This window comes from Paroedura picta, chromosome 10, assembly GCF_049243985.1.
Source record: "Paroedura picta isolate Pp20150507F chromosome 10, Ppicta_v3.0, whole genome shotgun sequence".
NCBI classification, from domain to species: domain Eukaryota; kingdom Metazoa; phylum Chordata; class Lepidosauria; order Squamata; family Gekkonidae; genus Paroedura; species Paroedura picta.
Genome location: NC_135378.1, coordinates 48,570,820 through 48,584,415, shown reverse-complemented (window position 1 = coordinate 48,584,415; position 13,596 = coordinate 48,570,820). Strand labels below are relative to the sequence as shown.

The 13,596-nt window shown below is 39.1% G+C and overlaps 1 protein-coding gene across 3 annotated transcripts in view; it reads right to left on the bottom strand.

Annotated features, from left to right (window-relative positions):
- PDGFC (platelet derived growth factor C) overlaps positions 1-13,596 on the bottom strand; it is a 129,175-nt gene that overhangs the window by 5,914 nt on the left and 109,665 nt on the right. For all 3 annotated transcript variants that reach the window (XM_077300025.1, XM_077300024.1, XM_077300023.1), the window contains one exon: positions 924-1,131. In XM_077300025.1, coding sequence (XP_077156140.1) covers positions 924-1,131 — 208 coding nt within the window. The remainder of the gene's footprint in view (positions 1-923; positions 1,132-13,596) is intronic.

Here is a 13,596-nt window from a genome sequence, read left to right as displayed (position 1 = left end):
GTAAGGAAATGTGTCTTAACATGAAATCTGAACCCACTGATTCTATGTTATGATTGACTACCCTCATGAATAAAATTATTTTGGAAGAAGTGCAAAAATACCTACCCTCAAGCTCTATTATTTTTCTCTACTCATAAAAGTGATTTTTTTAACCAACCAATTAATTCTTTGTCCAACTGTAATGTTCTTTATGAGCAGAAATTATGGATCTGACAAAAGGTTCATGCAGTCTAGGGTTTCCCAGCCTTGTTGAGCTTGTGGGCACCTTTGGAATTCTGGCATAATGTTGTGGGTGCAACCACAAACTGACCAACACAGGAAGTGGAACAAACCACAAAATGTCAGGGAGTGAGGTAATGAATAACTCTATTAATAACTCTTCAACATTTCAGTCAGAAACTATGCTTAACAGGATGTTCTTTGAACATATTGTTAAAAATATATTCTAGCATTTAGAGTTTACTTTCAGTCACACAGCTGGTGACAGCTTCTGCAGAAGCAATTTTTGAAAAAAATCTGCACAGCAAATCAAATATCCAGTGGCCAATCAGAAGCCTTGCTGGACAAAAAAGCCCACCCACTTCCTCAAAAATTACTTAGCAGGCACCATTTTGAATCTCACTATTGTAGCGTATTTATGATTTTATTCTCCATGAATCACTTCAAGCATTTACTCTCACTGTAATGTGGCTGGTCCTGGTACCAATCACTGAAGCAGCACTGGGAACACACACAAAGAAGAAGGAGATTTTCGCGTTCTTGAGAGAGCCCCTTACATCTTCCTCAAAATATAATATGTTATACAAAATATAATAACTGCAGAATGATGACTTTGTATATATAATACTTCTGTGAGTTCTGCCAAGTGATTAACATTTCTGTGCTAGACTATGAGTGCCTAAAATCATAGAACAGCTGCTTACCTCTAGATTTTCTCCCATGAATGTATGCTTTCCCAAGGAGCTGCCAGGCTGGTTTGTATAGGTCTTCCAAATCTAACTGCCACCTATCTGGTTCAAGGTACCGGATCAGTTCTTCCACAGTACTAAATCCAGCCACAGCATTGTTTAGCAAGTCTAAAGAGAAAGCGGAGGGTGGTAACACTGTTGGGCTGGCAGATTCTGTCTGATGCTGCAATGAGATAAAGATTGCAATTAAAATCTGAGCACTGTTGAAGCCATTCCATTTGGAAATTCAAAACCTACGGAAGATAAGATGCTTTTACCTAGTTCAGAGGATAGCAATAGTGATAATTGGACACTATTTTTACTTGAGTAATTTACCTTCAACTTTCAATAAGTAGTTTCTTCTTAACAATTTGGGGTTATAAAATGACCACCTATTATATAGTTTTGCTGAATGATAAACAGTATGTCAGTCATGATTAAAAATGATCATGGCCTCAATAGAAAAATATACCTCTATTACAAGCAATTACATCCTGTAAAATGCTTATATACATATCTGTCAGGCTCTATTTTAATATTAAGGAAAATGGTTTTGATAAGCAGATAAAGAAATTAGTCAACAAATTTTGCTGAACAATTATCTGAAGGAATCAATTGTTAATATTCCCAGCAATGGAAACCTAATTTTTTAAAGCCACAACCATACAAAAAGCCATTATTTACTGAACAAGTTTCAGACTCTTGATGACATAAGTGATACCTGAACTTTCTAAGCATGTTCAATATTTCAATCAGTTAGAAGTTCAGAGCAAAACTAATGTTGAGTAGGAAAATAGAATATTTGGTGGCTAAATAGTGAGGCAGACCTGACCAGACAATAACTGGACTTCCCCATTCCTGTTGCATCTCTTAGTTGAAAACTGCATCACCAACTGACATTAATACCATCATTATTAGTCATTTGTTTTTGCCTGGCCAGCATAACAATTTTGCTGCATTTTGATCATTTCCGCACTGGAAGCTTCATGTCCGGCTGCAGGCTGGTTTGAAATGGGACAGGTTGCCCTGCCTCTTCCTGCTCCCGCATGGGGGAGCATTGGGCCCGGTGCTGCCCTGGATTTGTGTTCTCACATGGGAGCCAGAACAGCAAAGTGCACAGTGCGGAAACTGTCTTCCAGATCAAGTCACTGCCTTTTGTCATGTCCTTTCCCCAGTTTCCGATACCACGGAACTTAGGTTGGAAAACACAGAAGTAAGTGATGCAGAGACCCTGGTTTAAATCATCGCACAGCCATGGGCCAATGTTTCATGAGCTGGCTTAGTCTGGAAGTGGCAGTCAATAAATATAATAAATAAATTTGAATCACTATTAGGCAAAAGCCTTTGTTAATGAACTATGAAAAGATCTGTCTAGTGAGGGGGAAAAAAGATGGATGTGAACTGGGCTTATTTTTTTTCACAGGCAGGCTTTGGTTATACAAATTGGTTTGCTTCGTCCCATTATAGATGTGTGTCATGTTCCTAAAAAAAAAAATCATAAAAGTCTTTATTTCAAACATACACACAATCTGAACATGAACCCACCCCCCAAAAAAAACCTTCAGTAATTGTAAAACAAAATAAATTTGCCATCATATAGAATACAAAAGGTTCCAAAACAAGTAAGAGCCAGGGAAGCAATTTCCTGATACTTTATCAGTGCTTGTGTGTACAAAGTATAAAGCTGTACAGACAAAGCTCTAATAAACAAACCACCTCAGTTATAGGGATGCAATATGTGTGTGGTGCTTTGTAAAATACAATAATACTGAAGGGAATAGCAAAGGAAACTTGAAACACAGTGATGATATGTGATGACAGAACTAAAGCTTTTTCTTTCCCCCCTGCATGTGGAGTGAAAAAAGGACATTTTCTTCCTTGAAGGCAAAACAAGTACTGATTTGCAGAGTGGTTTGCACAGGAATCCTGGGCATGTAACTTATTGTGATTTAAATGTAATGTACAGGTGATTATCCATGCTCAAACCTCAAATGAAATCAGTTTAACAACTACTGCTATAAATCATATGAATATTGCTTTGGTGATATTTTCTTCTTTTAGTGCTGTTAATTTGGCAATTAACATCAAACCATAGGACAGATAAAAATGCTTTGGTTTCCATTGCAAGAAAGCACAGTAGTGACAAATATCTGGTTTTAAATAACTCCAGGTTTCAACTGAATTATGTGAATATCTTTACCCCTCCCCCCGCTCCAGAGGAGCGGGAGGAATAAAGGAGTAAGGGCAAGTGGGGAGGAGTCCGGGATAAAAACTTGGAGGGTCCAATCAGGAGCCGCGAAGTGACTCCTGATTGGGCCCTCTGAGTGTCACTCGAGGGCCAAGCAGCCAATGGGGAGCCGTGCAAAGTGCAGCTCCCCATTGGCTGGTTGGCCCAGCCTCGCCTGGGCCAGCCGGGGAGTCGCTGCTCAGAGGAAGAAGCCTTCCCCAGCGGTAAGTCCTCCAACCGGCTTCCCCTCTCCCAGGGAGCCTTCTGCTGGGCCCTGGGGCAGCCTGCCGCCGCCTTCCCAAGCCTTCTGCCAGGCCCTGGGGCAGCCAAGCCTGCCCCTGGGCCCGGCAGTAGGCCGCAAAGACTGCCGCCGCCATCCCGAGCCTTCTGCCGGGCCCTGGGGCAGCTGAGCCTGCCCCTGGGCCCGGCAGTAGGCCGCAAAGTCTGCCGCCGCCTTCCCGAGCCTTCTGCCGGGCTCTGGGGCAGCCGAGCCTGCCCCTGGGCCCGGAAGTAGGCCAGAAAGCCTGCCGCCGCCTTCCCGAGCCTTCTGCCAGGCCCTGGGGCAGCCGAGCCTGCCCCTGAGCCTGGCAGTAGGCCGCAAAGCCCACCGCCCCCATCCGGAGCCTTCTGCCGGGCCCTGGGGCAGCCGAGCCTGCCCCTGGGCCTGGCAGAAGGTCCCAAGGCTACCTACCTTACTCTGTTCCTCCCTTCCTCCCAACATTCCCTTTATCCTTCCCTTCCTCACAGCATTCCCTTTGTTTTTCCCTTTCTCCCTTCCTCCCTCTCTTCCATCTGCCTCTTTCTGGCTACCTGTTTCTCTCCCTCTTCTTCTGTCTCTATCTTCCTCCCTTTCTTTCTGTCTCTCTTTCTCCTTTTCCTCCTTCCTTCGCCCCATCCTCCTCCACCCACCCACCATGCTAGGGTCCGCTGTATTTTGGCCACAGCGGGCTTAATATCTAGTCTTTTATGAAACAAGTAATAAAGCGAATGGCTTGTACCTACCATAAGTACAGTAAAACCAAGCCATTCACATACAAGATATATATATGACACCATGCCTAGTTTTATTTAGGACTGCAGATGATTAAAGCAGTCCTAATCTATAATTTTAAAATGTTGATTGTAATATGTTTTTACTCTATTTTATGTAATTTATTTATTTTGTACGCTATCTTCAACTAATAAATGTTTAAAATAAACAATATGCAGAAAATTGACAACCCAAAGAAAGCTCCAAGAAGACTGTTCCAAGACACCTGAGAGAGAGAGAGAGAGAGAGAGAGAGATGGAACAATCCATGTACCTGGGCTTCTTGAAACCTGAAAAATAATTTCAGTGCTAGACCATGGCCAAAAGGTTGAAAAACCCTACTTTAGGAGGTTCTGGAATTGTTTGCACATATTTAAAGGGAGGGGGGGGGGATTTTCTAATCATTTACCCCCAACCTCAATTTTCTTCATAGCTTCACTTTAGGGTTTCCAGGTTCTGTACCAGAACTACAGAGATCAGTTCCTCTAGAGTAGCTTTTGAGAGCTACTCTATCGTATCACATCCCCATTGAGCTTCCTTCCCTCTCAAAACCCCACCCTCCTCAGGAACTGTCTCCAAATCTCCAGGAATTTCCCAAGCTGGAGCTGGCAACCCTAGTTCACCTATTTGCTTTAAAGATCTATGGGCAAAGTAAAAAATAGTTTGGGACAATGTCTTAAGGATTTAGTCAAAGAAAGAAAAACAAATCAGGCATCAAACTAAGAAATATAATTCGTAGACTTGCAGACAAATCATGGTGCTTCACTGGTGACAGGATAGGTAAACATGTCTTTGTTCTAACACAGCAGCCATCATTTGGGGGCATAAGTGCTCTTATAACTAGACTACAGACTAATAGTATGTTTGCATTCAAAGCAGCAGAAACATTTGAAAATATGGAGCACTCCTTCATGGAGAATATCTAAAAACTTTAAAGAAACAAACATTCCACTTTATTTTCATAGAACTATAAATGAACTGCAGCAGTAACAAAGTCAGTACACTCTTATGTTATGGGGGATGTGGTCAGCCACAATTGAAGTATGCCTTCCTTTTAGGACCTTTTTAAAACTACTCATATGAATCAAATATGGGAAACTATCAAACAAAACTAAACTAAGTGGTTAGCTTGAAAGTGCTCAGAGAGTGTTTGTTTTTCTCAGATTTCACACAGCAGCCTGCTAGTGAACAAAGTATACTGGGAAAGAGTGATCAATGTATCATATTCCACAGAAAAGATGCAGTCATCACTGGCTAAATTATCTCTACAACATTAAATGGAAAACTATTTGTACTTGATAGATCTCTCTCAGACATCATATGTTGCACTAGATTTATGCTGAATGCCCATTTATGAAGTTTGTTACACAAGACGGGAGAGGAAAACAACTGATCCATGAATTTTAATATTTATTTTATTATACAGTTTCCTAATATTCTAGAAAATGAATAGTTATTAACTTAGTATACTATGAGCCTCTTGTGGTGCAGGCAGCCGGCATGCTGTCTGAAGCTCTGACCATGAGGCTGGGAGTTTGAACCCCGCCGCCAGCTCAAGGTTGACTCAGCCTTCCATCCTTCCAAGCTCAGTAAACTGAGTCCCCAGCTTGCTGGGGGGTAAAACGGTAATGACTGGGGAAAGGAATGGCAAACCACCTTGTCTAACAAGAAAACGCTAGAGGGAGTCACCCCAAGGGTCAGACATGACTCGGTGCTTGCACAGGGGATACCTTTACCCTTACCTTTAAGTATACTTAAATTCTAGTTAAAATATTTTAATCCTATGTTTTGGCTTACATAAATCTAGAGGAATAACAGGAAAAAATACATCTTATAAAAACCAATCTGGTGACTAAGCCAGGAGTCTATCTAGGCCTGAAGATGATGACAAACCTCGATGTTTTCAGTATTTTATATTCAACAGTATACTTCAATTGGTATTGCAGGAAGACTTCACCAAAAGGACTCATGGACATTGCTATAAGTACTGTCTTTCAAAACAGGCCAGATCAGATCAGATCAGAATACCTTTATTGGCATAATTACTAGATTCAATAGTAAAACAGTGGAATATACATATAGAGATAATATATAGAATACCAGCTTTCAGATCAACTACATCTGTAAATTATTTGGTCACTACTTGATTCATATACAATTTTTTTTCTCTAGAAACTTCTAACAGAAACATAGCTACCCTCACAATATGAGTTGAATTCTCCTCATTCAACACCTTGCTTACAGCAAGTTTCTCATTTACATCCAAGTTACATTTCTTGAAATAGTCCGAGACAGCCTGGTGATATTTTGAGAATTTTACACAGTCAAATAGATTGTGGACCAGAGTATCTGACATTCTGTATCCATGAAAGCACCCTCTTTCCTTTAAGGGAATTTGTAAAAATCAACCTTTCACTATACTTGAGGGAGAGATGTTAAATCGTGCCTTAAGGAAGGCCTTTTTAGTTGACGGATCATCTAATTTGTAAATATGGGGGCATGCATTTGATCAAAACAATCAAAAAGCCCTTACTCATGTATTGTCTTTTCTTTACATCTTATAGAAACTTTATGTACTGCTCAAGAATTCTCCTTTGGTTATCTTGGAAGACCATTAACTAATTCTAATATTATGAGTATGAGAAAAATCTTACCATTATCTACCACTGATTTTTCTAAACTTTTTAAAAAGCCACACAAGACATTAACAGTATGAAAAAGTTCCACCTTGTTCATATCCCTTGAACTTACTAACAAACATCTCTGACTTACGGTACTATTAAAGGAGATACGCAATGTATACAAAGTTTTGCTTCCATGTGTTGCATTTGTCTTGGGTCTTATCTGTAATGCTGTTGGTTGTCAAAACTCATAATCTACTATGATGTCAGAAATCTGAGGAAACATTGAAAAAACCCTCAAAAACTAGTTTGTTTGGAAATGAGTGAAATGTTTTTAAGAGCAAGGTTGTACTTAGCCTAAATACTTTCTAAGAACTGCAGAGTAGAAATATATTTATATACAACATGAGATGGGGTGATTAAAAAGTACTATTAATATTAGAATACAAGGAAACTTATACAAGAAGTCCAACATGATAACATATGATTTCATAACAGGAGATCTTAAGAATGAGAGGATTAGTCAAAACGAAGCCAAAGAGGAAGGGGTCAAATGGCTGAAGGATGTTTGCAAATGATTTAAGTCTACATTAATACATAATTAGACAGCCTTTAGGGTTCTCTAGAATTATAACAGATATTCAGATGACAGGAAATGGGAGAAAATGGCATCTTAAAAGGACAAACGCCATGGTACATTATCGATTGGGGTCCCAAAACTTGAGCTAAAGGTATCTTAGTAAACAGTCAATCAAACTTTGGTCAGTAGAATAGTAGGATAGGAGTAGGATTCACCTCAGTATATAATTAGACTACAAAAAAATCTTTTGATAAGGAAAGAAAGGCTAAGAATTTTGATTATAGAAAATGATTAGTATAGTATAGAAAAAATATTAGAGGGATCATTATAATATATATTTTATAAAATTTTGTGTGGAGTAGTACATTTCTAGCCAAGGTATTTACCCTCAGGATTGAAATGCATGTGCCAAAAGAACTTGTTAATTTGACCTTCTTGCAGACTCATTTACATACAATTTCCATTTCTTGAAATAATCCGAGTGGGGCTGGCAATATTTTGAGCATTTTACACAGTCAAATAGAATGTGGGCCAGAGTATCTGGCACTCTACATGAAGGGGACATTTGATCACTCCAAATAAGTTTGGGTGGAAAATATTAGGGTATAGTCTTAGGACATGCTGTAAACTTTGTAAAGTATTCGGATTGTAAAGAATTAAGACATGTTGTAAACCTTGCATTGAACATATCTGTCAGGTGAACCCTTGTCGTTGTTAGTTGCGAAGTCATGTCCGACCCATCGTGACCCAGTGGACAATGATCCTCCTGGCCTTCCTGTCCTCTACCATTACCCGGAGTCCATTGAAGCTCACACCGACTGCTTCAGTGACTCCATCTAGCCACCTCATTCTCTGCCGTCCCCTTCTTCTTTTGTCCTCAATCGCTCCCAGCATTAGGCTCTTCTCCAGGGAGTCCTTCCTTCTCATGAGGTGGCCAAAGTATTTCAGCTTCATCTTCAGGATCTGGCCTTCTAAGGAGCAGTCAGGGCTGATCTCCTCTAGGACTGACCGGTTTGTTCGCCTTGCAGAGCAAGGGACTCGCAAGAGTCTTTTCCAGCACCAGAGTTCAAAAGCCTCAATTCTTTGATGCTCGGCCTTCCTTATGGTCCAGCTTTCACAGCCATACATTGCAAATGGGAAGCCTTGCCTAGACGCATTTCTGTTGGCAGGGCGATGTCTCTGCTTTTTAGGATGCTGTCTAGATTTGCCATAGCTTTCCTCCCCAGGAGCAAGCGACTTTTAATGTTTTTGTTGCAATCCCCATCTGCAGTGATCTTGGAGCCCAGGAAAATAAAATCTGTCATTACCTCCATTTCTTCTCCATCTTGTCACCAGTGCCTTAATCTTAAATTGAGTCTTGGATTTATTCATCTCATCCCTACTGTTTGCTATCTCACTTAGACATTGAGTTGGGCATCTTTGTGACTGCACAGTAGTCAATGTTGATATATTTTGTTTCTTAATGCTTTACAGCTGCTTTTATAACTGAGAGATTAGGGTAAACCAATTTTCCCTCAAGGTTATGGTTGGATTAGATTGCAAGTACACAAATTACTCCATTTTGCAGTTTCCCTGTCTGGGTGTAATGCATATGCACTCATCTAGAAAGAAAGCATTTTTTTTTTTTTGGTGGACATGAAGCAACCTTACATGAACACCAGGCAGCAAGACATGATCCCTCTTCCCCCTGAGCCATTTACTTCTATGTCTATGTGATTGTATTCTTCCTCGTATAACTGGAAGCGGTATGTGGCACTGAGTGGAGAATTCATTTTACAAACAGATGCTGCTGATGGTATATGTTCAGACACTGAAAGCAACCTGGCAAACAGACTTGACCTGTGACAAGTCATCTGAACTGCTACTAGAATGACAATTGTGATGTAAGCCAAAACTTTTTAAAAAGTGTTTTTGCTATTTTATTTTCCAGACCTTTCTGGTCCAAAATCTTCCTGCTGAGCCTGTTTGTTGCATTTGTAATCTCTACCTTGTTTATGTGTTCCAGATGTTGTTCTGCTTAGGTTAATGTCTTTTAGGCTTTCTCTTGAAATGTTCTTAATTTTGTGTTGTCTTTCCTGTTTATATAAGCTCCTTTGCCCATGTGACCAAAATACTCTTTGCCTTGATTCACAACTGAAAAAATAGCAGAGACACTCCTATGATTTAAATTTTAGTCCACTTACATTTTTTGTGTGTCTATACTATCTATGTGGCTTGGACCACTGGCTTGTGGAGTTGTGCCCTCATCAGCAAAGTTGACTTTTCACTAAGGGATCTCCCCATTTACGGATACCCTGGGAAGAATCAATCATTAGACCGATTATGCAGAGGCTGGGAAAGGCAGGCTGGCACCTGCATGCCGGCAGGCCTAATCCCCAATTAAGGATGATACATCTTGGCCCCTTCTTGGCCCCCTCCTGGCCCTGGCCCTGGCCCGCATTAGGGCCTCTGGTGGCCCATGGCAAAGTAATGTAGATTCTTCTACATTACTGTCTTGCCGTGGCAGCCATCAGAGGTGCAAGCCTGTGCACAAGGCCCCCACCTCTGGCATTCCTGCGGGGACACGAAAGACCCTGTTGTGCGAAAGGGACCCCTGTGGCCCCTGTTCTTTCTGCTGCTGCCGTGAGGCGTGGTGGCACATTCCAGCCCATGTTGTGCATGTGTATGCACAAATGCAGGGCGGACCATGTACGCCAGGGAATGTCCTCCCCTGTACATACACAGGATGTAATGGTGGCCAAGCATGGCGGCCATTGTGCATAAATGGCCTTAGAGTAATTTTTCTAAGATGATGTTCACAAAGTATGGTAGATGGAATTATTTATCTAGTTTTGTAAGGAAAGAAACTTCTGTACATGTCTGGTATCAGTAATTGCCTAGGAAAGCACATCCCGGCTAAGCAGTTTCTCACATGCTAAAATCAGTAGAACAATCCATCAAAAATGTTAATCAGAGAGTAGCCATGTTGGTCCGCAGTACAGCAGCTATTTTCAAGTCCAGTAGCATCTTAGGGACCAACAAGACTTTGGGGTATTAGCTTTTGAGATGCAAGCCTCTTTTTCTCTACGGTGCTGCTGGACTCCAATCTATCAAGTCTCAAATTCATGAACACTGCAAGATGGTGTGCATATTGAATATAACCAGCAGTAAAATCTTTTATCTCATCATTCAATTACAACTGAATAACTAGGGAAGCTTCCCACAAAATTCCAGGCATATAAATGGCAAAATCTAAACCCAAGAGAATCAGTCACCACTTAAATATAAGATTAGTACACTGATCCAAGTACAGCTCATACCAAATAAGTCCCTTTGGTTAACTTCCAAAATTTTTTACCATTTCTGAGCCTCCTAATTCTTTGTATTTTGCTTTTCTTAAGTTCGTTTTTCTTAAGAAAGCAAGATTCCAGCTACACAATTTGTATATAGATAACCATCTCTCAAAACATGTCTTTGGATGAGTATACATCTCTGGTGCTTTCTTCTTAGTTATCAGTCCAGAATTCCACTTTATTACCATTTTATAAGGGTGAGCCCATACTTAAAGGATGTGATTTAGTCAGTTGTTATAGGGTCTTTAATCGTTTTCCAGTGTAATGACAAGAATTCCATGCTGAAAGTCATCTGGCATGGCTTAAAATGTGATAACAGTGTTTATTGGAATGTTCCAAACACTTTTAAATTACCTTAATTTAACAATGCAAAAATCACTGCAATTGCAAGAGATATCCTATATAATCCTTAAAATACACACCTTATTATCATTTAAAAGTATGCATTTTCTTTTAAGATATGCCCTACCAAATTCCATTAGACCAGACATTTATATACTTTGTAGGGTGTGTTTTGAACAATGAAAATAACCACAGCAACCTATACTGTTTGCTTTTTCAAATGAAATGTTACAGTGAGGTGCTGGGTAACAGGAACAACACTTAATTATCTTGAGCATAATTTTTGCCTCAGAAAACTTGTTCTGGTATTCCTGGCATATTCTCTAAAACGTAACTTCACAAATAAAGTTTTCTCATAATTGAATTGTGAGTAGACACATCTGTTTAATTGAGATGAACTTGGAGGATTCTCTTCAGTGAGCTAATATTAATTTCTTACTATACAAAGGTTATGGTAAGAATAATTGGCATTCCTAAGGTCCCCTGCTACAGGAATGTGCAAAATGAAAAGGTATCTTATCAGTTTTAAACTTGTTGTATATACTTAAGCTTGGGAAAGCTGAGCATAAATCTTTTTGAAGTTTGTAGGACAAAATATTTTGCACTTGTTGCTAGGACACAAAAGGTAAACTCCTTATTCTCTGGGAACCGCATAATATATGCCTGGGGTGGAAAAGAACTTTAAGAAAATATCTCTTTTACAGTTTCTCTGTAGTTGTTAAATTGCTTGACATAGAGTCCTTGTTATCACCTACTGCAGATATTACAAGTGATCCGACTGCTTATCATAGCCTTTTGAGTTGTGCATAGAAACTCAAAAAGGAGGACATTTAACCCATTGTTCATAACTTTCTTCCCTCTGTGTACAAACATTTCATGAATTTGACGTTGAAGTTCATGAAATCTTATGATATAATTAATTTAAGACTTTTAGGAGCCATAAGAGTCTTATTTTGCTTATATCCCAACAGGACTATATCACTGAAAAAGCTAATGCAATATAAGAAGCTAATTTGTTGTTGTTGTTAGGTGCAAAGTCATGTCTGACCCATCGCAACCCCATGGACAATGATCCTCCAGGCTTGCCTGTCCTCTACCATTCCTCGAAGTCCATTTAAGAAGCTAATATATTTAGCAAAAGTGAAAAATAGAAAAAAAAATTCAATGTAACATTTCAAATGTAACGTTTGTGATTGGTTTTTAGCTAATGAAAAACTGTAAGGTAGGAATATGAATTTATTCTTACTAACACTGACTTGATTCTTCTATTGTAGGCCATATTTGTGTCACACTTGTCTCATTACAGAGGGCATTCAGGTTTATCCATATACTTTAATACTTCCTCACTGTTGATTATTATGTGGACAGAAACAGCCTCATACAGCCAGCATAGGATTAGCAGTAAACCCAGCAAGCACTAATAAACTGGAATCTTAAATAGTGTATACACATTAACTATGGTTAAAATTAATCATATTTAAACATATGCAAGAAATTCTCATTCACCAATATTGTACTTTCTTATATTAAGTGCTTTCTATAATTTTCAGGGACTAAAATAATTGTCTCTGTCACAATAAAATTCAGAGATAGGTTAAACACAGAAATGATCCTGAATAATCTTTGTGATCTCAATTTAAAGGAGCTCAGGAACCAATACTGATCAGACTATCAGGTGGATTCACATAGTTACAAGTAGATTGGTAACTGCTGTCCTCATCCCTACTTTTTGAACAGTTACAAAATCTTACTCCGAAGATTTTTAAATCAAGTAATGCAGACAATCCTTATTTTAGTATCTGGACTCAGTTTAGGCTTTCAGAGTCTACTTTTAATGCCCTCAATAAAAATACAGAGGTCCTACAGGAGAGGGTTTACTCTGTCCTAAAACCAACTGTATTTTGATAGTTTTAAATGTATGCAGGAAAATCCCATATAACTCGGAGAACAGGAAATTCTTCTTGATCCAACACTAATTGTCATTTTTGGCTTTGCTATAAGGCAGCAGCAGGCCTAGAATATTTACATGCAGGTTTTGGTTTGCCATATGATTCATATACACTAGTATAGCAGAAATAAAATACTTGGAACTATTTAGTATTTAAACATGCTTCCTCATATTAAAATAAATGTGAATGGTTTTCTAGGAATAAATATAGAAAATACGCAGCCTTCATTTGTTTTTTTAGTAGGAAGAACATAAAAATAAATGGCAAATTTATATTTTATTTTTTACTACATCCTATCTCATCTTACAGACCCAGGATGTCATGATGACTGCTATTTTATTTTATATTCCTTTTTATTTGGTTAGGATTATTATTTTGTACCACATTAAAAATTACTGAATAGTCAAAAAATATCTTAAATATTAATCACCCATAGCGAGTTGCAATGTCTTTTAAGTAAGTACGTTCTAGTCCTCATTCCTTCCTGAAGAAAGATCTTGAGAAATCAATCTCTTACAGACTTTTGGGCAAGGTTTCAGGTTATTTACTGTATTGCAAACAGCCCTGAG